Below are 25,876 nucleotides of genomic sequence, written 5' to 3' on the forward strand. Positions count from 1 at the left end.
ACGGAGGGGCCTGTTGAAAAGAAAACCTCGGGCAGATTACATCGGTAGTCCAGTCGTGATGGTTAAGCAGGGTTCCGTGTAGTAAAAGGGGGCCAGGCCAGTTTGCAAAATAGATATAGTGGCCCAAGAAATTGACCGATGGACCTATTCAGCTAACAGTCCGATATGCTCTAGACAGCTAGCGGGCCGCGGCTAGCAGATGGTCATTCAGGGGACGTTGTAGCCAGTTGAAGAGCCCCCTCGGGCATATTACGTCGGTAGTCCAGTCGTGAAGGATCGGCAGGGCTCCGAACCGGCTGTAAAAGGGGTCCAGGGTCCATTAAATATGCAATCATGTTATCCAATATAGCTGGCGGTTGATTGTGTTAAATTAGTCTTCTACCTTTTGTTTACTTAAGGATCAACACTATAAGGCTGGTAAAGTCAATTGTGTCACAATTCTTTAAAATGTAAACAGCATCTGGAGACAAACATTAAAATAGAATGTTATATCAGTAGGCCTATCATTTTATATTTATATGAGGTGAACCAAAGCTTATCAAGAGCTATGAAATAACCTCCAATACTGAACCGCGTCTGCTAAATAGACTTGAAAAACAAGCTACAAAAGTACTAGTCTAGCTACAAGAGTAACAACATTTTCACTTACTCACACATCCACTCAAAGTCAGAAAGTAGTCTCGCTGTCACGTTCCTGACCTGTTTTCTCTTATTTTTGTATGTGTTTAGTTGGTCAGGGCGTGAGTTGGGGTGGGCATTCTATGTTATTTGTTTCTATGTTGGTTAATGGGTTGCCTGATATGGTTCTCAATTAGAGGCAGGTGTTTTACGTCTCCTCTGATTGAGAACCATATTAAGGTAGGTTGTTTCACATTGTTTGTTGTGGGTGGTTGTTTCCTGTGTCTGTGTCTACCACACGGGACTGTTTCGTTTGTTCGTTCGTTTTGTGTAGTCTATTTTCCTGTTTGTGCGTTCTTCGTGTTATGTAAGTTCGTTTGTTCAGGTCTGTTGACTTCGTTTATTATTTTGTATATTCTCAAGTGTGTTTAGTTTTTGTCTTGTTTAATAAATCATTATGTCATATAACTACCACGCTGCATATTGGTCCTCTGATCCTCGCCTCTCCTCGTCTGAGGAGGAGGACGAAGTAGACGATCGTTACACTCGCCTTCTTGCCAGTGGCATGTACAGTCCTAAACAGTATCTTCATCTTCGTGCTGGTCTGCTCTGACATTGCCATTAGCTCCGTCACAGAGAGGGTCAAGAGGAGAGGCTCCGACTGAGCCCAGGACACAGACACACAGGCAATATGACACTTGCTGTGTTCATGGTCACGAATGTTCTCCAGCCTCATTGTTTTATTTCCGATGACAAATGAGTTGTTTCTGCTTTTATCTTTAGAATACTGGCGACACATAGAACAACTCATCACCACAGCCTCAGCATCATACTGTAGCCAGCCTCTTGAAACTCCTTTATCTCCAAACCTCCATTTCTCACAAAACGTTCTTTTTTTTAAAGTGATTCGTCCTCCTTTTCGGTGGTGGGTTTTTTGTTTCAATGGTTGGCTTACTCCAGGTAAATGTCACAAMAGAACAGCTATTTAATGAACAGTAGCTAGCAGCAGACCCATGGCAAGTGTGTTTTTCGATGTCGAGTTGCTGATGTCCCGTACGGCAAACAGTGCCGCAAAACTAGGAGCGCTAGAGACGGTCTGTGGTTGGCAAACATGAGTAATTTCCTCCGAGCCATCATGCCAGATATTTTATTACATTACTATTTTGRTACAAACATTTACCCGCCAGTGTGGCGAATAGCCTTCTGAGATTTACTCGACAAACAGAAAATCTACCCGCATTTGGTGCTTGGCGGGTGTTCATTTCGGACCCTTGCATTACGGCACATTTTTCTTTAGAAAATCTTATTTTCACCTCAGAGAGAAGCACATCAACAATTGGAATGAATGAACCTGCCTGAAATGACTCCTTATCTGTGTTGACCTGTAATACCCTTCAAGCCTAGAGCTTGGTGTGACCTGACGCCCTGGACAGCCTGGAAGTGCTACACCAATGTTGCATTGCYCGGCAAGGGYCACAGTATTGTCCCAAATCTCATTAAAGAGAGATCCCGCWCTATAACTGTTCAATGTGTCAACAAGATAATCAACCAGGGTAACAGCCGTGCCCAAATTGAGTTGTGGGGACTGTAAAATATCTGACAGATATTTTACCCCACCAAAAACATTGGTGAATGTTACAAGGAGGCCAACACACTTCAGATCTATTTGGGCTAATATACCTCTTGCCTCTACAGCTCTGTCCCCATTTCTCTCTTCAGATATTTCTTTCAGTAGACGTATGATGGCTGGCAGTCTCTCCCTCACTGTCTTGCAAGCATTGTATCTACATGCCCACCGTGTCTCTATCAGCTTTTTGTAACTCTCTCGGGGGCCCCTGAAACATCTCCCTCTGTACCTCTAGCCACCTTTGGTGCACATATGTCCCTGACACAAAGACATAGTTTCTGCAAAAGAGAAAAGAAACAATAAGCTTCAGGGATGCATTTCACACTGTCAACTAATACTACATTTAAGGAATGTGCATTGCAGTGAACATAAAAAGCTAACTTGCTGATTTAATGTGTGCTTGCACACCTGTGTTCTTTCCACTCACGACAGAGGCATCATCATATGCTTGCCCTACTAGGTAGTTCCTGTAGTCAAGGCCATACTTCTGCAGTATTTGGACAATTTTCTGTGAAAGTGCTGCAGCATCCAGGCTGCTTCAAAGGTGAGGAAACGTTCACATATTGACCCATTGTAATAGTATCGAATTAMAAAGGACATGTGTTCCTTCTGGCTAATGTCTTTGGTCTCGTCGACCATAATGCTAAAAGCCTCACTTTGTGCAACTTCACTAATTATCGAGGTGTGGACCATTTCAGCCAAGGTATGTTGCATTTCTATGACTTGTCAATTTTCTTTTGACTGTGTGATCATGCATGGCTAGCAGTTCCATAATAGAGAGGACATTTCCTTTATTCTGACCTGTGCTCTCTGTGCAGTGTTTTGCGTAACTGTGAGGAGCAGGGTTTCTCCAACAGTTTTAATGTACTCTCTATTTTCCCTCACTAATTTATCATATTCTGCATTTAAGGAGGCTGAGAGAGAGGATTTGCTTGCAGTCAACTTTTCATATTCTGCCCGTGCTAACATAGCRTTAGTATGTGATTCTGATTTGGCAWGGCCTACAAATCCCMCATCTTTGTAAKTTGCTTTTTYCCAATTTTTTAACCCCTCTTCAGTTGTAAACAYTGAATCACCTGAGGAGGGAGAGACTRAAGTGCCGRCAGGCATAGCAATAGGCAGAGTCTTTACTCTGAGTATTCCAGCCATTTATGCATACTGTACCACTCTTTYATGAAGCCCCGTCTTCAATCCCCCTGAAGGGTAATAGGGAAAACTTCAGATGTGGCTGTTTAGGCCCCTCTGCTATTGACTGAGATATACAGTTGAAGTCGGAAGTTTACATACACTTAGATGGGAGTCATTAAAACTTGTTTTTCAACCACTCCACAAAATTCTTGTTAACTTCTCTGGGATAGGTGGGACGGTAGCGTCCCACTTGTTACGTAAATGGAAAAAAGCTGTCCTTGAAAGTCTTGATATGTTCGTCAAAAGAGAGATCAGGGTCCAGAGTAACGCCGAGGTTCTTCGCAGTTTTTTTCTTCACAGGCTTCCAGCGAGGGCAATTTTGGGGCTTCACCATGTTTCATTGAAATGTACAGCTGTGTATCATCCGCATAGCAGTGAAAGTTAACATTATGTTTTCRAATGACATCCCCAAGAGGTAAAATATATAGTGAAAACTTTAAACATTGCCACTTTAAATATTGCCACTTTAATAATGTTTACATATCTTACATTACTCATATCACATGTATATATTGTATTTTTCMCCTTGCCTTGCCTCTCGGCCATCGCTCATCCAAATGTATATATGTAAATATTCTCATTCACCCCTTTAGATGTGTGTGTATTAGCTGGTTGTTGGGCGAATTGTTAGATTACTTGTTAGATATTACTGCACTGTTGGAACTAGAAGCACAAGCATTTCGCTACACTCGCATTAACATCTGCTAACCATGTGTATGTGACCAATAACATTTGATTTGATTTGGTTTTGATTTGGACAGTTGGAAATTGGATTTGAATATTGAAATAATGTTGCAAATCTTAGAGAGACAGATAGTAAGGGTTATACAAATCTCCGCTGTTAAAAACTAAATGTTAGTCTAATCGTATTGTGAGATATTSTCTAGRTGATTTTTATAGTGGAGATCAGGTTCACAGCATTGACCCAGCATTGATGCCTTTTGGACATCTCATATGTCTTTTTTGGTGCCATCTGGACAGGTCTTGATTTCCATATCCACRGATGTTGGTTTTTGGTCCACTCTGGACCAAATCTGAACTAATCATAGGCGTCTGTRTTTGGTTCAGATTTTGTCCGGTCTGGGCCAGTCTTGATTTGGCCCAAACGTTGAGGTCTACAAATTATGTATTTTCAACTTTCAATCAGAACCGAAAATGAACCTGATTTCAACATCTGGAAAATACTATTTTCACCTTTCAGAAATTGACTTAAACGTCTGGAAAAATACGTATTGTAGATGTCTTTTTAACGTAATTTTGCTTACTGGGACTATTCTCGTAAGGGGCGGATATGTAGTTCTCTCGCCTAGGGCGGCAGAGTGGCCAGTACGCTACAGTCATATGTGTACTTTCACTTTCCAAAAGTAATTTGAAGTGGCCTTCCGTGCTGGCGGGAGATCAATTTTATCTTCGAAAATAACAATAACAACATGTTGTAGGCCTACAGATGAAAACGTTTTGATTGCGTCCATCGTCCAAACTGGAATGAAGWCTATTTTCGTCTCGAATGCTTTTGCGCGTCTATCGTCTGAATGAATCTATCCACCCTGGGCCTGTATTGAAATGTAAATAGCCTACAATCATACTTTAATTTCTGAATCTATATGTGCAACCCAATTTGAACCGGTTGGTTAATTATTAAACTGTTAATAATATTCAGTCACATGGTAAATATATAGCATTTTTATATAGCATATAGCAAATATATAGCAAAACTGAATTGAAGAGGTGAACTGCATTTGCGATCGGCGCCAATGGACCCGTTGGATTTTTTGACAGATAAGCAGTTACTGCAGTTTTTCCGCTGTAGTAGGACAGAAATGTCGTGCATGGAGCAACCACACACCTTTCTTAACCAGCTCCGAGACCACCACTTCATTCCAGAGAAAATGTACAAGGTGAGCAGTAGAGACCGCAACATTTCGCCAGACATACCCGCCCACTCAAAGGTTCAATTTAATCCCATCGGTCACAATACCGAAAAACAACTTTTGTAAGCCAAAAAACAAATAAATTGTTGAAATGTTTAGATATTTTGTTTAATGTTTAAGGGTCTAATTTACATATGTGCCTTGATTTTCAATGCGTTTACTTTAAAGGGGTCGTTATGAATTTGAAGTAATTTATTGGCTGCTCGGTGGCAAGTAAAATGATGTATTTAATATTAAAGTACACCTACTGTAATATAAATGCAGTAGCATAGCAAGTACTGTGTATTGACACAGTACATTACTGTAAAATTGACTGTGTTAGGTCTATACTGTAAAAAATAAAAGTTAATGATACCATCATTGAAATGAATGAATGATTGGATGAATGAATTACATTTATTGAGGTGAGGGTTTGTATTTTACTGTAATTACAAGGGATTGGTGCAAGATTTGACAAAATATTTAGGAAGAAGTCATCATCTGAGGAAGTCTGTGAAGGAAGAAACCAAATGGAAAAAGTGGAAAGCAAGTTATGTCCAAAAAACAGATTTTCACCAAGTCAAATACATTCATTGTGTTAGAGGTATCATGATACTTGTATCTAAACCAAAGTAGCTCATTACAAGATTGTTCTATACGTCACATTAGTCGGGGTCTCTGTAAGCTTCAATATGAGTTCTTAAACCTAGCATAAAAGTGCATCGTTGTAGCTGTGTGGGCTAATATATAAATGTTTGCCTTCTGGTAAATTGAGCCAATGACCATGGGGTAAGTTGAGCCAATTTAAGTGTTTTCTTCCCAGGCGTAATGCAAGGCATTATTGCTGGGAAATGAGTCAACAACAGGGCCTGGCCTATATTAGAAGTGTTGTAAAAGAAGTGTTTGATAGGTTAACTCACATTAACTCAGCACCGGGATTAAAAACTATAATTGAATATGTACAGCGGGATCTGTTAGCAGAAAAAGTATTTTATTAACAAAAGGTAAACAAATACGTTTTCTTAACATAACTTTTTTGTTGTTGCAGTTGTACAGCAAATTTCCTGCAATTCTACACATTTTGCCATGTGGTGGGGAGAAGTTTTTGCAGTTTTAAAAGCTATTTATGTGACATGGGCTAATTGAGTGACTGTCAGTGAGTGACATAACGAGGAAATCTGCTGATGCACAACCAAGTTTCGAAATTGCATCTTGTGTATTCTACTATTCTAACTCTCAACAGCAAGTTGAGACCCCGACTGAGTTCCCCCCCCTCCAAAAAAAGTATTTTTTATTTTTATTTGAAAAAAACATCTACACCTGCATATCTCAGCACTAAWACCCATATGAACCAGGTTTACACCTGTGGCTATGTCCCAATACTCTGATAAACCAGGGACCCTTGTGACTATTCAGCAAAACTCACATAAGGTCTACCATTGTGTAAGAGACACTAAACAAACATTTCATACCTCTGTGTCCTCATACAGTTGAAGTCGGAAGTTTACATACACCTTAGCCAAATACATTTAAACTCAGTTTTTCACAATTCCTGACATTTATTCCCTGTCTTAGCTCAGTTAGGATCACCACTTTATTTTAAGAATGTGACATGTCAGAATAATAGTAGAGAGAATTACTTATTTCAGCTTTTATTTCTTTCATCACATTCCCAGTGGGTCCGAAGTTTACATACATTCAATTAGTATTTGGTAGCATTGCCTTTAAATTGTTTAACTTGGGTCAAACTTTTCAGGTAACCTTCCACAAGCTTTCCACAATAAGTTGGGTGAATTATGTCCCATTCCTCCTGACAGAGCTGGTGTAACTGAGTCAGGTTTGTAGGCCTCCTTGCTCGCACACGTTTTTTCAGTTCTGCCCACAAATTTTCTATAGGATTGAGGTCAAGGCTTTGTGATGGCCACTCCAATACTTTGACTTTGTTGTTCTTAAGCCCTTTTGCCACAACTTTGGAAGTATGCTTGGGGTCATTGTCCATTTGGAAGACCCATTTGCGACCAAGCTKTAACTTCCTGACTGATGTCTTGAGATGTTGCTTCAATATATCCACATAATTTTCCTACCTCATGATGCCATCTATTTTGTGAAGTGCACCAGCCCCTCCTGCAGCAAAGCACTCCCACAACATGATGCTGCCACCCCTGTGCTTCACGGTTGGGATGGTGTCCTTTGGCTTGCAAGCCCCCCCTTTTTTCCTCCAAACATAATGATGGTCATTATTGCCAAACAGTTCTATTTTTGTTTCATCAGACCAGAGGACATTTCTCCAAAAAGTATGAACTTTAATACCTGTCTCTTATACACATCTAGATGTGTATAAGAGACAGGGATGAACCAGACTTGTGGAGGTCTACAATTTATTTTCTGAGGTCTTGGCTGATTTCTTTTGATTTTCCCATGTCAAGCAAAGAGGCATTGAGTTTGAAGGTAGGCCTTAAAATACATCCACAGGTACACCTCCAATTGACTCAAATGATGTCAWTTAGCCTATCAGAAGCTTCTAAAGCCATGACATAATTTATTGGAATTTTCCAAGCTGTTTAAATGCACATTCAACTTAGTGTATGTAAACTTCTGACCCACTGGAATTCTGATACAGTGAATTATAAGTGAAATAATCTGTAACCAATTGTTGGAAAAATTACTTGTGTCATGCACAAAGTAGATGTCCTAACCAACTTGCCAAAACTATAGATTGTTAACAAGAAATTTGTGGAGTGGTTGAAAAACGAGTATTAATGACTCCAACCTAAGTGTATGTAATCTTCCTACTTCAACTGTATGTAGCTACGGCCCTACTGTGCAGRGGTAGACCTGCTTTACAGTGTATGAGTAATCAGGCTTAGTTGACTAATTGGTGTTATACCACTGTACTATGGGTTTATCTATGAAATGATACGTGTATACAGGTCAAAGGTCACATGAGTAAGATATGCAAATAACAGGGTTGGGGTGTGCAGAGAATAGCTGGATATACAGGTAACTGAAAAAAATAAAGGAAACACATAAAATTAGAGTTCTGGCGGCTCTTATGTGGGTGTTAGGGTTAGGGCATCGGGTTAACGGGGCTGGGGTGTGTGAGTAATTGGGTTTAGGTGTGTGGGTAAGTGGGCTGAAGTACAATGCCAAGCGTCACGTCTGGAAGAAATCTGGCACCATCACTACAGTGAAGCATGGTGGTGGAAGCATCATTCTGTGGGGATGTTTTTCAGCAGCAGGGACTGGGAGACTAGTCTGGATYGAGGGAAAGAGGAACGGAGTGCTCAGGACCTCAGACTGGGGCAAAGGTTTATCTTCCAACAGGACAACGACCCTAAGCACACAGCCAAGACAACGCAGGAGTGGCTTCAGGACAAGTTTCTGAATGTCCTTGAGTGGCCAAGCCASAGCCCAGACTTGAACCTGATCAAATGTCTCTGGAGAGACCTGAAAATAGCTGTGCAACGACGCTCCCCATCCAACCTGACAAAGCTTGAGTGGATCTGCAGAAAAGAATGGGAGAAACTCCCCAAATACAGGTGTGCCAAGCTYGTAGCGTCATACCCAAGAAGACTCAAGGCTGTAATCGCTGCCAAAGGTGCTTCAACAAAGTACTGAGTAAAGGCTCTGAATATTTATGTAAATGTGATATTTAATTTTTTTATGTCTAAAAAATGTTTTTGTCATTATGGGCTATTGTGTGTAGATTGATGAGGGGAAAACAACAATGTAATACATTTTAGAATAAGGCTGTAACGTAACAAAATATGGGGGTCAAGGGGTCTGAATACTTTCCAAATGCACTGTATATAGATATTGCGGCTGAGGAATAGAGGTAAATGTGTTTTAATTTCATTATAGTCAGAGCACTGCATGTTCACATCAGTCACAATTGTGACTGAGATTAAAACATACTTTTTACATGCTTTTCAATATAAAATATAAAAAGCAATATGGATTACATGTTWGGGTTACTAATGGCATAAGTTTTGCATAGTGGCATGTCTGGGGAAAAATGGGTTAACCAAGCAACGATAAATTAAATCCCACTAAGCACGAACCAATGCCGATGTCTTTTTTTATTCCTGTCCGGACTTCTTTTTTTAATGTCTTTTTTTGGTGTGGTCTGGAGCGGCCTTGATTTCAACATCCACAGACGTAGATGTTTGGACCAAATGTGAACCAATCATAGACGTCTATGTTTGGTTCAGATTTGGTACTGTCCCGACCGGCCTTGATTTAGCCCAAACACAGATGTGTATGATTGGTTCATATTTGGTCCGGACTATATTTGTCCCAAACATAAATGTATATAATTGGTTCAGATTTTGTCCGGTCCGGACTGGACAGTACAATGCAGGGGAGTGCAGTACAATACAGTAGAGTACAGTACAATACAGTAGAGCACAGTACAGTAAATAAAACAAGTATAGTTCAGTACATTAGAGTACAGCACAGTAGAGTATAGTTCAGTATAATGTATTGTTCAATAATTTACTCTAATATACTCTACTGAACTAAACTGTACTATAYTGTACTCTACTGATTTAAACTCTACTGTACACYTTACTGTACTGTACTGTGGTACTCTACTTTACTCTACTCTACCGAATAAAACCCTGATYCAACCTTGTAACAAAWAYATTTTTAGAATACAGAATTCTTTGGTAAAATTCTTCTTCCTATTTTGCGAGTAAATGTTCCTRGAAGAACCTTTTGGGTTGCCACACTAGCGGAACCTTTCCGGTTGAAAAAGGTTCCTTGAGGAACCGCTCTGAAAAGGGKCATCGAGGGTCTTTGAGGAACCCCTGTGTAAAGGTCAATGATGTGTATAAACTCTGGATGACAAAGTGGGTGCTGTATTGAAGCCACCGTGCAGCCATCTTGGTATTCTTCCATTGTAAAAAATACATACATTTTTGACGAGTTTATGTGAGCTAAACATAAGATAAATATAAAACCATTTTCCTTAAACTATTTGGTTTTTGAGTATTAATGTTACTGTGGCCACTACAACAAAAAATACTTAAATACATTTCATTTTGTCCTGAAATACTGTATTACTGTATAGTAATTCCATTAATTCCTCTGGAGGACTGCTGTAAATCTCTCACGGAGAAGGTGACTTTTATCAATATATTTGGCTCTATTTACACTCAGATTCRAAAGTTCTAATTAGCATCAAAGTAGACATCCTGCAAGACTACAAATCCTTGCAAGCTCCTGCATGTMATTTCTAGCTGACACCTTTGCTAACAGGTATTGTCAATTTTAAACTTGCACAATACACTTCACAGAATTGTCMATTTAAAGAAATGTAGATAATTTATTCATGACTACATTTAGCTAACATTAGATAGTTAATCCAGAGATTCTTACCTTTGCCTCGATTCAGCAGTCTCGTCCAGATCATCATGGCATTTGTGGTTCTTTATGATAACTACATTAGTAGCTAATTAGCGTTTCATTTATGGGGGGGTAAATACAGGCGAATATATTGATAAAAGTCACCTTGTCCTAGAGAGATTTACACGGTTATCAAAACATCACGCCAGGGTAAGCCTACATGAAACACATCCCTTATTTTAAGTGTTTTTAAAAAAACGATGGGATAAACGATTGTAACCATTTCCCGGCTTGACTGCTAGGGGTTCCTTGAGGATCTCCAGGGTTCATCGGGTCAACACTAATTGTAAGAGTGTTCTGTGTACACTAAGACCATTCACTGTCCTATTACTACAATATAAATAACAGGTCTTTGAATGTTATTGTAAGAGTGGACTTTGGCGTTGATGATCATTGATTAGTAATGCCTGACGTGTGTCCATGAATTTCTGTCTGTAAAAAGGAACTGATTGGGATGGCAGTTGCTTCTRGAGAATCAAATCTAGCACTCTACTCCAGCCACAAATTGTTAACCCCCACAAATTGGACCATGGTGTTGTATTTGACCCCTCCTGCAGAAGCTGATTCAGTGTAGGAGTAAGGAGGTGAGGGAGAAGGGTGTGTACCAGGTGTTGGACTGGGTGGAGGCAGAGAGGCCCGACAGCATCAAGGTGTTCTGGAACTGTGTGTTCAGGGACCACCTCCTGCTGCAGTACCCCACGTTACGCCTGCTACGAAAACGCCTGCTGGAMGGTCAGTTCTGGAGTCTTCACTCTTATTATTGTATTATTATGGCATTTGTATGGATAGGTTAATATCTATATATAATTCTAACTCCTAGTATAGTATAAATGTAGTCACAATGGTGGATTCTTTGAAGTTGAGGTTCAAAGCCCWGTCTAATTTGTAATAATAATAMTTTTTTATTAGGTGTACATGAATTAGGTTGCATGGTTGGCTCAATTTTGCCTCCAATCCCTTGTAGGGTCGTTCACATTTTATGAGAAACTGCCAGAGAAGGTGGAGAAGGAAGAGGAGGAGGATAAGAAGAAGAAGGGTTCAGTGGAAGGAGAAGAGGAAGACGAGGAGGAAAAGGAGACACGAAGGAAAAAGAGGAACCAGAAAAAGAGAAGTGAGAGTGCGGAGGAGCAGCCCAGCACGTCCACCCAGTCCAACCCCAGTCAGAAGAGGAAAGTTCAGAGGCCCAAATACTGTGAGTTCCAGGCTTCGTGTTCCCTGGGGGAAAGAGGAGGCCTTGAGTAGGGAAGTCTAAAGGACCTCTAACTTCAAACAGACATTTTCTTGAGTAAATATTGACTCCTGAATTCATAGCGTAGGTAGTAGGTTTGTTTTTTGGGGGGGGTGAAATATATTTGTTATTTCAAGTCACATCTTAATGACTGTCCCCAACGTGTCCCCATGCAGCTTCTCCTTTCAGTAAGAAGGAGAAAGCTGACATCTGGACCTGGCCCATCTACAAGTCCCATCTCCCAGTCACCTGTGGGGACAAAGAAGGCACGCTCAACAGGGACAAGCTGGCCAAAGGTAGGTCATAACAAGGACTTTATGTGATGTGTTTGTGTGTAATGGTGGATGTGTTTTGGCCGAATATCCTTGCCTGAGACCTTAAAAGTGGCAATCTGCAGTTGCTACATACATTTTGGGATTTATACATATGATATATACCCATTAATTCTCGAAGAATATAACTTATAAATACCTCATGAGCTTAGTTCAACTGTCGTACCCCATCAGAACAAAATGCTGTATACGCTTGTTTAACTCCAATGTTTGTAAACAAAGTAAATGTAAACACACACTCTATACCCTCAAAACTTGGTTAAAACTAGAATGTTAATAGCATGGATGGTCAGTCCTTGCCTCCATAGCTCTTTTTTTCCACCACCAAAACTGAGCTTTTAATGAAACAGTGGTGTGGAATGGTTTGTTATTGTTCAAATTGCTGATTGCCCCTTTAAAAACTCCTCAAAACCAGGGCCCGTATCCACAAACATCTCAGAAAAGGTCCTAGGAATTTTTAAGACAAAAACAAAAACTCCCAGCCCAGAGTTGGTTTTAGGATGATGTTAAGACACTGATCAGACAAACTCTGACCCAGGAGTAAAATCAACTCATAAAAGGTTATCTCAGCGGGTAATCACAACATTTTGAGCTACCGCAAAGGAAAGATCGTGATGAGGCTCATTGACATTGTTGCAAATTATGGGGAATAACCAATCGCGATGAGGCATTACCAGCTGTAAACTCTATAGGTAACACGCAACCATGGTGAATGTGACTGTAGTCTACATCAAATGTTGCAATGATAAAAAGTTGGATATTATTTTCACCTGGCACGATCACTTTGCCAACCACAGGAGGTTGGTGGCACCTTAGTTGGGGAGAACTGGATCGTGGTAATGGCTGGAGTGGAATGSAATCAAATATATCAAACGCATGGTTTCCATCTGATGCCATTCCATTCGTGCCATTCAGCCATTATTATGAGCCGTCCTCCCTTCAGCAGCCCCCACTGTTGCCTACTCTAATATGTTGGCATGCATATTTTTCTTTAATTCTGATGGTTGTTTAAAGTGGAATTTTTTACAAGATKACCTTTATTTCAACACACTTGTCACTCCCATTTAACAACTCTGAATCTCTTTGCCACAGGAGGCATCAAGTCACTTGCAGATAATGTTGCATACAACGTTACATACAACGTTTGAAAGGTCTATCATTTTCATTGAACACAAAGTCAGCGTAAGCCCAGATGCCGTCAATTGCCCAATTTATAGGCATGCCCAATTTTAACATATATTTTTAGCAAAGTGATGTTGGATAACTGAAATAACATGATGTAGGGAAATAAAGAATCAAAATAAAAATGTAGGCATATAATTGTGAAATAGGCCTCTTGAAATCATTGCCGAAAGCTCAAGAGATACTGTTACAATTAGGTCTAGATCATTTATGGATTAATCATATAGAAATATCAAAAGATTATTTTAACCACCCAATGTATGCGTGTTGGTGGCAGGAACCAGACTCGCTGGCATTGTCTCTATATCAAGACCCCGCTTGTAACTCTTAAACTGGTTAGGACAGCTATGAGGTGTCCTAATATATGTCGACTAGTGTGACTTTGACTAAAGGCTTCAAGGATAGCTTTTATTTTTACCCATCAGCACTTAAAAAATGTTCGTGCTGCAGGAACCCAGGTTTCAATCACAGTCAGGCACATGTGTACAATGGTCTATTGACTTTGCATGGTTTTACATTTGTAGGTTGGTGTGTATGATGTCTGACTTCCTCATTGTTGTGTCCCAGGGGAGAGGCTGCATTGTGGTTCGATTTGCTGGTTGATGTCTGACTTCCTCATTGGTTTGTCCCCAGGAGAGAGAATTGTGGTCTCGGGTTGCTGGTTGACGTCTGACTTACATTGTTTGTACAGGGGAGAGGTGCATTTGTGGTCAGGGGTCGATGATTCTATCCCAAGTGGCTTTGAGGAGTGTGGGGAGAAGAGCAGTAAGAACTGGAGAGTACGAGTATCGCTGTAAGAAACACCACTCTGGGAAAACTGATCCAGTACAGCATATATTTTGATTATATTCATTTGACCATTTAAAACAATTCAACAGACGTGTAGCACCAGAAAAGTTGAACCAGGTGAGTCACTTTTATTTTTTTTACCCCCTTTTCTCTCCAATTTTCGTGGTATCCAATTGCTAGTAATTACTATCTTGTCTCATCGCTACAACTCCCGTATGGACTCGGCAGAGACGAAGGTCGAAAGCCATGCGTCCTCCGAAGCACAACCCAACTAAGCCGCACTGCTTCTTAACACAGCGCGCCTCCAACCCGGAAGCCAGCCGCACCAATGTGTCGGAGGAAACACCGTGCACCTGGCCCCCTTGGCTAGTGCGCACTGTGCCCAGCCCGCCACAGGAGTCGCTGGATCGTGATGAGACAAGGATATCCCTACCGGCCAAACCCTCCCTAACCCGGCCAATTGGCCAATTGTGCGTCGCCCCACGGACCTCCCGGTCGCGGCCGGCTGCGACAGAGCGCGAACCCAGAGACTCTGGTGGCGCAACAAGCGCTGCGATGCAGTGCCCTAGACCACTGCGCCACCCGGGAGGCCCAGCTTAGTCACTTTTCATACTCGAATCAGGCCTATGTCATTTGGACAATGTTTCCATACACTACACTGGGATATATATAAAAAGGTCTGTATCATATACAATATCATATAGGGGAGACTTCCGTTGGTTGTCACACATTTTACTCTTGTGTGTATTTCTCAGCACCGGTATATCTTACAACACTCTTTTCAAATTTAGGAGAAACACCAAGGTCTTGGGTTGAAATGGGGGCTGACTCTTTTTATCTTCATATCTAATTACAAGATGGAGTCATTGTAAGACCTTTAAACAAGTTAACATTCACAAGGCTGCAGGGCCAGATGGATTACCAGGATGCGCACTCAGAGCATGCACTGACCAGCTGGCAAGTGTCTTCACKGACATTTTCAACCTCTCCCTGACCCGTCATCCACAGATGACRCAATCTCTATTGCACTCCACACTGCTCTTTCCCACTTGGACAAAAGGAACACCTACTTGAGAATGCTATTCATTGACTACAGCTCAGAGTTCAGCACCATAGTACCCTCGAAGCTCATCACTAAGCTAAGTGCCCTGGGACTGAACACCTCCCTCTGCAACTAGATGTTGGACTTCCTGACGGACGCACCCAGGTGGTGAGGGTAGGCAACAACACATCTGCCACGCTGACCCTCAAGACCAGGGCACGTAAGGGGTGTGTGCTTAGTCCCCTCCTGTACTCCCTGTTTACCTATGACTGCGTGGCCACGCGCGACTCCAACACCATCATTAAGTTTGCCGACGACACGACGGTAGTAGGCCTGATCACCGACGACGTTGAGAACCTAACGGGAGGAGGTCAGAGACCTGGCAGTGTAGTGCTAGGACAACAACCTCTCCTTCAACGTCAGCAACACAAAATAACTGATCGTGGACTACAGGAAACGGAGGGCCGAGCACACCCCCATTCACATCGACAGGGCGGTAGTGGAGCCGGTCCTGAGCTTCAAGTTCCTCGGTGTCCACATCACTAAGGATCTATCATGGTCTAAACACACCAACACAGTCATGAAGAGTGCAACAAAAATGCCTCTTCCCCCTGAGTGAAGCTGGAAAAGATTTGCATGGCCCTCAGATCCTCAAAAAAGTTATACAGCTGCACCATTGAGAGCATCTTGACTGGCTGCATCAGTCGCTTGGTATGGCAAAACTGCTTGGCATCCAACAGCAAGGCGCTACAGGGGGTAGGCGTATGGCCCAGTACATCACCGGGGCCAAGCTCCCTGCCATCCAGGGACTCTTATACCAGGCAGTGTCAGAGGCTAAAAAAATCGCACCAAACTGTTGCACCTCACCAATGCTGCTTGGCGATGGTCTGTAGCCCATTCCAGCCTTGTGTAGTCTACAATCTTGTCCCTGAACATCCTTGAGAGCTCTTTGGTCTTGGCCATGGTGGATCAGTTTGGAATCTGATTGATTTAGTATCTTCTGTGACAGATGTCTTTATACAGGTAACAGCTGAGATTAGGAGCACTCCCTTTTAAGAGTGTGCTCCTAATCTCAGCTCGTTACCTGGTATAAAGGACACCTGGGAGCCAGAAATCTTTCTGATTGAGAGGGGGTCAAATACTATTTCCCTTCATTAAAATGCTAACAATTGATAAAAATGTTTACATGCGTTCTTCATGATTTTTTTGTTATTTCTGTCTCCTCACGTGATTCAGAATAATCTACCAGGTTAAAACTATAGACTGATAATTTTCGCTTGTCAGTGCGGCAACCGGTAGACAAAATCAGCAGGGGGATCGAAAGTACTTTTTTTCCCTCACTGTGTATATATATAAGATATAATATTACGTAGGTATATATATATAAATATATACTATATAGTATAATATAGGTAATATATATATTTATATATATTTATTATTGTTTTCCTTATATCATTTATACCTAATCATTCCACCCCCTCCCCTAGTTGGAGTAAAGATAAGTGGACAACAAATACTTTAGGCTTACTCAGGTTATACATACTATATTTCGCAGGTATTTGATTAGGACCTGCATTGGACGGTTATGAATGTATTAGCTCCGACTTTCTTACCGCGCACCGTTGATCTATTGTTCGTACAAGTTGTTATCACATCTTATGTTTCAAAAAAATGCTAACCTTTAAGTGCATTATGTTTATAGATGGCTATATGTAGTCAGTCTTGACAACTTAGTAAGATTACGATGACCTACGGTCGTAGCTCTTTCTGCAAGTCACCTGGACCACAGTGGCATTTGCCTTGATTTTAAGTTTCCATTTACGGTGAGTAAAAGTCTGAACCTTCAGCTATAGTCTAAGGGTATAAGTTCATGTCTTAATTCGTATAAAGCTTGATCATTGATGATGCTTCACGCACGATGCATTATTGCCCAGAGCCATGTCCATACAATCGTGTATCGTTCCTACAACTCATTGTAGGCTGATGCTCTAATTTCAGAGTGATTTACAGGAGGCAATTAGGGGTTAAGTGGCGCTTGCTCGACGGGCAACAGGTCAAAAAGGGCTCTTAAGCCTCTAGGCTATTCTATCTCGCTTCGCAGCAAAATCTGCAGAACTGGGATGGTATTTACCCCTCATATACAGTGGGGAAACGAAAGATTTTAGTTCAGCCACCAATTGTGGCAAGTTCTCCCACTTAAAACGAGAGAGAGCGCTGTAATTTTCATCAAATGTAACACTTCACTATGACAGACAATTGAGGAACGAAAAATCCAAGAAAATCACATTGTAGCTTATTTTTTATGGAAATTTATTTGCAAATTAGGTGGGAATAAGTAGTTGGTCAATTAACAAAAGTCTTATTCGTCAATACTGTGGTATATGTACCCGTTGTGGTTGGCAATGACAGAGGTCAAACATTTTCTGTAAGTCTTCACAAGTTTCACACACTTGGGTGCTGTGTATTTTGGCCGCATTCGCTCCAATGCAGATCCCTTCTAGGGAGCAGTGATTTTTGGGGCTGTTGCTGGGCAAGCGACGGACTTTCAACTCCCTCCAAAGATTTTCCTATGGGTATGAGAATCTGGGAGACTGGCTAGGCCACTCCCAGGACCTTTGAATGCTTCTTACGAAGGCACTCCTTTCGGTTGCCGCCGGGCGGTGTGTTTGGGATCCATTGTCAATGCTTGAAAGACCCAGCCCGGTTTATCTCAATGCCCTTGTCCTGATGGAAGGAGGTTTTCACTTGCAAAATCTCACGAACATGCCCCATTCATTCTTTCCTTTACACGGATCAGTTGTCGTCCTGCGTCCCTTTGCGAAAAACAGCCCCAAAAGCATGATGTGTTTCCAACCCCCATGCTTTCACAGTAGGTATGGTGTTCCTTTAGATGGCAACTCAAGATTCTTTGTCCTCCAAACACGACGAGTTGAGTTTTTCCAAAGTTCTATTTGGTTTCATCTGACATAAGAGACATTCTCTCCCAAATCTTCTTCGGATTCATCCACAAAGTGCTCTCTAGACAAACTTCAGACGGGCCCTGGACATTGTCTAGGCCTTAAGCAGGGGGACACGTCTGGCACTGCAGATTTGGAGCTCGCGTGCGGCGTAGTGTGTTACTGATGTAGTAGGCCTTTGTTACTTTGGTCGCAGCTAATCTTCGTTGCAGAGTTGCATTCACTAGGTCCCCCGTGTGGTTTCTGGATTTTGCTCACCGTTCTTGGTGATCATTTTGACCCCACGGGCGGTGAGATCTTGCGTTGGAGCCCCTGATCGAGGGAGGATTTATCAGTGGTCTGTAATGTCTTCCATTTCCTAATGAATTGGCTCCACAGTTGATTTCTTCAAACCAAGCTGCTTACCTATTGCAGATTCAGTCCTTCCCAGCCCTGGTGCCCAGGTCTACAATTTTGTTTCTGGTAAGTCCTTTGACAGCTCTTTGGTCTTGGCCAATAGTGGAGTTTGGAGTGATGGAACTGTTTGCGCGTTGGGGACAAGGTTGGTCTTTTATACGGGGTTGTGATAACAAGTTCAAACAGGTGCCATTAATCACAGCGTAAACGAGTGGAGGACAGAGGAAGCCTCTAAAGAGGAAGAAGTTACAGGGTTCATCGTGACAAAAGGCGAGCCAGAAATCTTGCTTGTTCTTGTAGGTGACCAAAAGCTTATTTTCCCACCATAATTTTTATGTGCAAAATAAATTCATTAAAAATCCTACAACTGTGATTTTCGTTTAACGTCTTTATGTACTTTTTTGTCCTTCATTTACCTTTTTATTTTGGTTAATACGGTACCTACATTGATTTTTCATTTATGTTGAATAGATTGGTCATAGTTACCATATGATGAAAATTACAGGCCTCTCTGTACATCTTTTGTATAAGTGGAGAGAACTTGCACAATTGGTGGCTGAAAATACTTTTTTGCCCCCACACTGTACTAACATTTCTACTGGTTGCAAGAATTTTGTATAAATAATTGAATGGAAAAACTGGAAACGTCTTTAAACCCAGCTGGTTTGTTTTGTATCAGTTCACTCGGGGCACATCGAAATCTTGTTCCTATACTATTTTGCAAACGCTGGCATGCGCACCAGCTTTCAATGTTTTTGGTCCGTAATAGTGTTTCACATCGCCTCGTAAGGGAATGGACCAAAGGGCAGCGTCGGTAGCAGGCGCTAACATATTCCTATTTAATAAATGTGAACACCAGAACAAACAAAAAAAAAAACAAACCAAAAAAATTAAAAGACTTAGAACAAGAACGTGCGAAGGGTACGCCGAAACAGAAGCGCCAGGTGCACGATAAATACAACTAACTCCAAAAACATTAAGGGAACACTTAAAACCACCACAACTGATTAACTCTCCAAGTCAATCACTCGTCGTGTAAAATTCAAACTGGTTCCACTGAGGAAACAACACTGATTGACAATAAATTTTCACATGCTGAAGGTTACATGTCCAAATAGGAATAGGACAACTAGTGGAAATTATAGGCAAATTAGAAGGACACACCCCAATATTAAGGAGTGGTTCTGCAGGTGGTGAACCACAGACCACTTCTCATTCCGTATGCTTTGGCCCTGGCTGACTGTTTTGGTCCACTTTTGAATGCGTGGACGGTGCTTCTCACGTCTATGTGGTAGCATGATGAGAACGGGAGTCTATACACCGACACAAATCGCTCAGGTAGTGCAAGCTCATCGTAAGGATTGGCCACATCAATGCGAGCTGTGGCAAAGCCAAGTGATTTGCATTGTCTGTCAGCGTAGTCGGTGGCCGAAGACGCCAGTAGACTGGAGGAGGCGAGGGCAACCTAGCCGAGGGAGCACACGCTCTTGTCAAGGATGAAGCAGAGTCTATGAGAGCCGTGAAGAGAGCGCTCGCAGGGCCACCAACACACCCCGTAGACTGCTCATGAACCGCGTAAGGAGAAACAGACTCGAGAAGAGAGTGAGTAGACGTCTTCCGTACCTTATGTTGTGGATGGCAGGAGTAATCTCGGTGTAGAGCCCGCGGCAATGGGTTACTCCAAGAGGGCACAATGTGCATTGTTACTGCTGCACAACCTGTGTACAGTAAACAGAGCTAGCGGATGAGGCGGGAGGAGGGCAAGCGATGTCCACAGGTGGGTGGCTAAAGGCTTAGACAGACAAAGCAACACGTGCAGGCGTTTGGCATTTGCCAGAGAACACCAAGATTTGAATAGCCCAAAGTTGCCACTGGCCGCCCTGTGCCTCTTACAGATGAAAGCAGTTGAAAAGCAGCATGCCACCCCCACCACCTAACCGTACGTTAGAGTGGGGGCGTCTGTGGTTAGTGGGTGGCGTACCCCCGCTCCGCGGACAGTGGATCCCCCAGTGATTCTACTCGCTGCCCTCCGTGAACCACACACTTCAATCCGACCCCACGTAGCACCCCGAAACTCTGCAGACACACGATGAGCATTAATACAGGTTAATACCCTTTTTTTTTTTTCTGATAAAAAACAAGAAGGCTGTACAGTTATTTCACAGGATGTTCCAAATTCAGATCACTTCACCACTCAAAAGCAATGTCTGTCCCCCTTCTCTCTCCCCCTCCATCATCTCCCACCAAACCTCAGGAAGTCAATTAACTGTCAACCAGACTTAAAAAGAACCAGGAAAGAGTGCACAGTGTAGGCTAGACCAAACTTTTCAATATACCCACATCCTCTGGATTAACAGTGCAAACTTTGACTATTTAGGTTTGTTACAAATGCCATCAAATTGCTTAGTCACAGTCCTAGCGGTGTATTATCTGTGGTTAGTTCTGTAGAGTTACAGTTCACCCACAGTTCTCATTTATGTACCAGAGTAATAACACTTTACTTTATGGTGGTGGATATACTGAATTAGATCTGTGGATAGGTTCGGAGGTGCCCTTATGCAAAGCCGTCTATAAAAGTCAGAAGTAACGACGATTCAGGAATGGGTAGTTTCAGCTTTTCATGTAAGGTAACAGTGGACGCTTATTACATACTGGAATAGGAACATGTTGGCGACATTGTGAAAATTTGCATAGAAAGTGTCTGCGGATCGTCATAATGCATCTGCTAGTACATTGTTGAGGTTTATGATTGTTAGTCGATTGGAATCAAGTTTTGTTTTATTGTTCTAAACTTTGACAATCAAGCTTGAGTCCGCTATCCAGTTGATGGATGTGGAGGGTGTTATACGTGGGCATTTGAATTGTGATATTTTCTTAGTGCTGGTGAACTCATACTTGTGACGAGATGATTATTTGTTGTTATTGTCCATGGTGGGTCTTAGGGCCATTTTAGAATTAAAGAAAGAGTCTTTGATGTTGACTGTACATATATGTGAAAAGTGGGTCTCTGTCCACTTTGGTTCTCCTATTCTATGGCCAAGAAATATCTGTTTGCTCACAATCGCGGGCGGTCAATCAACAGGTATGTGCACATAATCACATCTCAAATGGAATCTTTCTGAATCCTTTAAGAACACTGTACGGTTATCTGGTAAAGGGGGATGTGTGTTGTCTCTCTAACTATGTGTTTTTGTTGTTATAAGGTTTTGTGACACAGGCCTGACCCTTCACACTTATATAATAAACCATCTTTCCCTAAACCTCTTTGTTTGTCTTTACTTCAGAATCTAAGGAGGATGACGATGATGAGGAGGAAGAAGAAGCTGAGCAGGAAAAAGAGGAAGTCTTCAAAGTCACCTGTGGAGCCATCAATGGAATGCTACATAAGGATCGGTTTGCATCAGGTACACATTTTATTCTCAGAAGGTTTAATAAACAACATTCTATAGCTATCTATAGCTAGACACTTTTACATGTTGGCAACCCTCTTTCTCTGGCTGCACCTCAAATACTGCCCCCACTTAGTGCTTTTATCAAGCAGAAAACCCATTTCAGAAGATCCACAAGGTCTGCCATGAGAGGGGACTGTATAGTTCCCTTCAGGAAAAGCACCTTCAGTCAGACGGCTTTCACTATGAGAGCTTCCCATGTCTGGAACTCATTGGCGTCAGACACACGTAACTGGAACACACAACCTGTCTGTAGTTTGTTAGGTGTGTAGATATTGTTTGTTAATTTTCTGTCTTTTGTTTGGTTGCTTATTGTGTTATTGCTCTTCCTGTCTGCATACTAAGTGTTAGTTGTCATATGTTGCTGCTTTCTGTTCTGTATGTGCTCATTGTCTGTACTGCCCAGGGACTACGGTAGAAAGTTTGCCGACTGGCTAAAACCGGCACTTGTACTGAAAATGTCCCTGCAAAAATAAACGTAATAAAGTAAAGTAAATGACACACTTTTAGCTATTATCGATAATACGCTACAAGTTATTTTACCATTGTCACGTTCCTGACCTATTTCTGTTAGTTTGTTATATGTGTTAGTTGGTCAGGACGTGAGTTTGGGTGGGCATTCTATGTTTTCTGTTTCTATGTTGGTTTATGGGTTGCCTGGTATGGCTCTTAATTAGAGGCAGGTGTTTGGCGTTCCTCTAATTAAGAGTCATATTTAGGTAGGTGTTTTCACAGTGTTCGTTGTGGGTGATTGTCTTCCGTGTCTGTGTCTGTACACCACGCGGGACTGTTTTCGGTTTGTTTGTTCCTCGTTCATTTGTGTAGCCTATGTTTCCTATTCGTGCGTTCTTCTTGTTTTATGTAAGTTCGTCGTCTAGGTCTGTCTACACCGTTTGTTGTTTTTGTTAGTTTAGTCAAGTTCGTGTTTTCTTTAATAAATTATGTGTTCAAACTCAGCTGCATTTTGGTTCGATCCCTGCTCCTCCTCTTCTGATGAAGAGGAGGAGGAAAGCCGTTACAACCATAGCCCCATGTCACTATGGTCAGCTGTAATGCTCCATATTGGATTTATACTAGGGTTATAATAGGGTTTCATTTGAGCTTGTCCTTCTGCCCCTATATTTTTTCCCACACAGGGTCGAGTGGAAAGAGCATCCGTACGGAGCTGTGCTGGATGACCCCGGTGGAGTTTGTGACGGGGCGGTCAGCTCTGGAAGATCCTTCCTGGAAGAAAGACATCCAGTGGGACGGGAAACCACTCAACGTCCTCATCGAGGTACAGATGGAAAGAGAACACAGAGAGAGAGAGATTAAGAGAGATGAGAGAGAAAARATGTGTGTTTGGCACTTACCAACCTACTGTACAAGGAATGGTTTAAGATAGTCTGCAAGGTCTTTAAGGACCTGTGATGAAAACATTTCCCTTCTTCAAAAACGTTTTACTAGTACTACTACTGTCTTTGTTTGTTTCTCATTTTCAGAGCAAGATCTTGGTAATCCACTCTCTCCTGTGTAAGTGCAAGCTGTGCAGCTCCACGGCCAAAGACAGGGTACGTTTCTCCCTCGACCCTCGGGAACATGGTGGCACCCACTTACCAATCAGCCAATCACATTGGTTAAACGAATGCTTCAGTTTTAATAATGAAATTCCAAGATGTTTCTTAACATCACTGTAAAGGGAATGAATGAATGAATGACATTTTCATGTCAGAGGGAGAAACGTACCCTGTCTTTGGCCGTGGAGCTGCACAGCTTGCACTTACACAGGAGAGAGTGGATTACCAAGATCTTGCTCTGAAAATGAGAAACAAACAAAGACAGTAGTAGTACTAGTAAAACGTTTTTGAAGAAGGGAAATGTTTTCATCACAGGTCCTTAAAGACCTTGCAGACTATCTTAAACCATTCCTTGTACAGTAGGTTGGTAAGTGCCAAACACACATCTTTTCTCTCTCATCTCTCTTAATCTCTCTCTCTCTGTGTTCTCTTTCCATCTGTACCTCGATGAGGACGTTGAGTGGTTTCCCGTCCCACTGGATGTCTTTCTTCCAGGAAGGATCTTCCAGAGCTGACGCGCCCGTCACAAACTCACCGGGGTCATCCAGCAGCTCTGTACGGATGCTCTTTCCACTCGACCCTGTGTGGGAAAAATATAGGGGCAGAAGGACAAGCTCAAATGAAACCCTATTATAACCCTAGTATAAATCCAATATGGAGCATTACAGCTGACCATAGTGACATGGGGCTATGGTTGTAACGGCTTTCCTCCTCCTCTTCATCAGAAGAGGAGGAGCAGGGATCGAACCAAAATGCAGCTGAGTTTGAACACATAATTTATTAAAGAAAACACGAACTTGACTAAACTAACAAAAACAACAAACGGTGTAGACAGACCTAGACGACGAACTTACATAAAACAAGAAAGAACGCACAATAGGAAACATAGGCTACACAAATGAACGAGGAACAAACAAACCGAAAACAGTCCCGCGTGGTGTACAGACACAGACACGGAGACAATCACCCACAACGAACACTGTGAAAACACCTAAATAAATATGACTCTTAATTAGAGGAACGCCAAACACCTGCCTCTAATTAGAGCCATACCAGGCAACCCATAAACCAACATAGAAACAAAGAAAACATAGAATGCCCACCCAAACTCACGTCCTGACCAACTAACACATATAACAAACTAACAGAAATAGGTCAGGAACGTGACATAACCCCCCCATAAGGTGCGAACTCCGGGCGCACCAGCACAAGTCTAGGGGAGGGTCTGGTGGGCATCTGACCACGGTGGTGGCTCAGGCTCCGGCGAGGTCCCCACCCCACCATAGTCAATCCCAGCTTCCATCTCCCCCTATGAATGTCCACCCTCATCTTACCCCCACAAAATCCTCTTGGTAACATCAACACAGGGGCCGCACCGGGACAGAGGGATAGATCAAGACAGAGGGATAGCTCAAGACAGAGGGATAGATCAGGATATAGAGGTAGCTCAGGATAGAGAGGGAGATCAGATAGAGGGCAACTCCGGACTGAAAGGCAGCTCCGGACAGAGAGAGCAGTTCTGGACTGAGGGGCAGTTCTGGGTAAATAGCCGCTCCGGCTAAGGGACAGCTCATGACTGGCTAACGGCTCTGGACGCTCATGGGCTGGCTGACGGCTTCTCGACGCTCATCGGTGGCTGACGGCTCTCGACGCTCATGGCTGGCTGACGGCTCTCGACGCTCATGGCTGGCTGACGGCTGCTCGACGCTCATGGCTGGCTGACGGCTCTCGACGCTCATGGCTTCGTCTGACGCGGAGCTCTGGCAGATCCTGTCTGGTTGGCGGCTCTGGCAGATCCTGTCTGTTGGCGGCTTCTGGCAGATCCTGTCTGGTTGGCGGCTCTGGCAGATCCTGTCTGGTTGGCGGCTCTGGCAGATCCTGACTGATAACTGGCTCTAGCGGCTCCTGACTGACTATCGGCTCTGACGGCTCGGACAGACTGGGCGGCTCTAATGGCTCAGGACAGACGATGGCTCAGACGGCGCTGGGAGACGGATGGCTCAGACGGCGCTGGGAGACCGGATGGCTCAGACGCGCTGGGAGACGGATGCTCAGACGCGCTGGGAGGACGGATGGCTCAGATGGCGCTGCGGAGAACGGATGGCTCAGACTGCACCTGTCTGGCGGAAGGCTGTCTGGCTCTCCTGTCTGGCGGAAGGCTCATTGCTGTAGCTCATGGCAGAACGGGCAGCT

General features: G+C 42.7%; 1 protein-coding gene across 1 annotated transcript in view; it reads left to right on the forward strand.

Moving 5' to 3' along the window:
• The first annotated feature begins 4,747 nt into the window (after nt 1–4,747).
• LOC111979916 (nuclear body protein SP140-like protein) overlaps nt 4,748–25,876 on the forward strand; it is a 65,424-nt gene continuing 44,295 nt past the window's right edge. Inside the window, exons 1-4 of the mRNA XM_024010602.3 lie at nt 4,748–5,331; nt 11,307–11,481; nt 11,714–11,941; nt 12,154–12,273. Coding sequence (XP_023866370.2) covers nt 5,188–5,331; nt 11,307–11,481; nt 11,714–11,941; nt 12,154–12,273 — 667 coding nt within the window. The 5' untranslated portion in view covers nt 4,748–5,187. The remainder of the gene's footprint in view (nt 5,332–11,306; nt 11,482–11,713; nt 11,942–12,153; nt 12,274–25,876) is intronic.

Source organism: Salvelinus sp. IW2-2015, linkage group LG20 (assembly GCF_002910315.2).
Source record: "Salvelinus sp. IW2-2015 linkage group LG20, ASM291031v2, whole genome shotgun sequence".
In the NCBI taxonomy this organism is placed as follows: Eukaryota; Metazoa; Chordata; class Actinopteri; order Salmoniformes; family Salmonidae; genus Salvelinus; species Salvelinus sp. IW2-2015.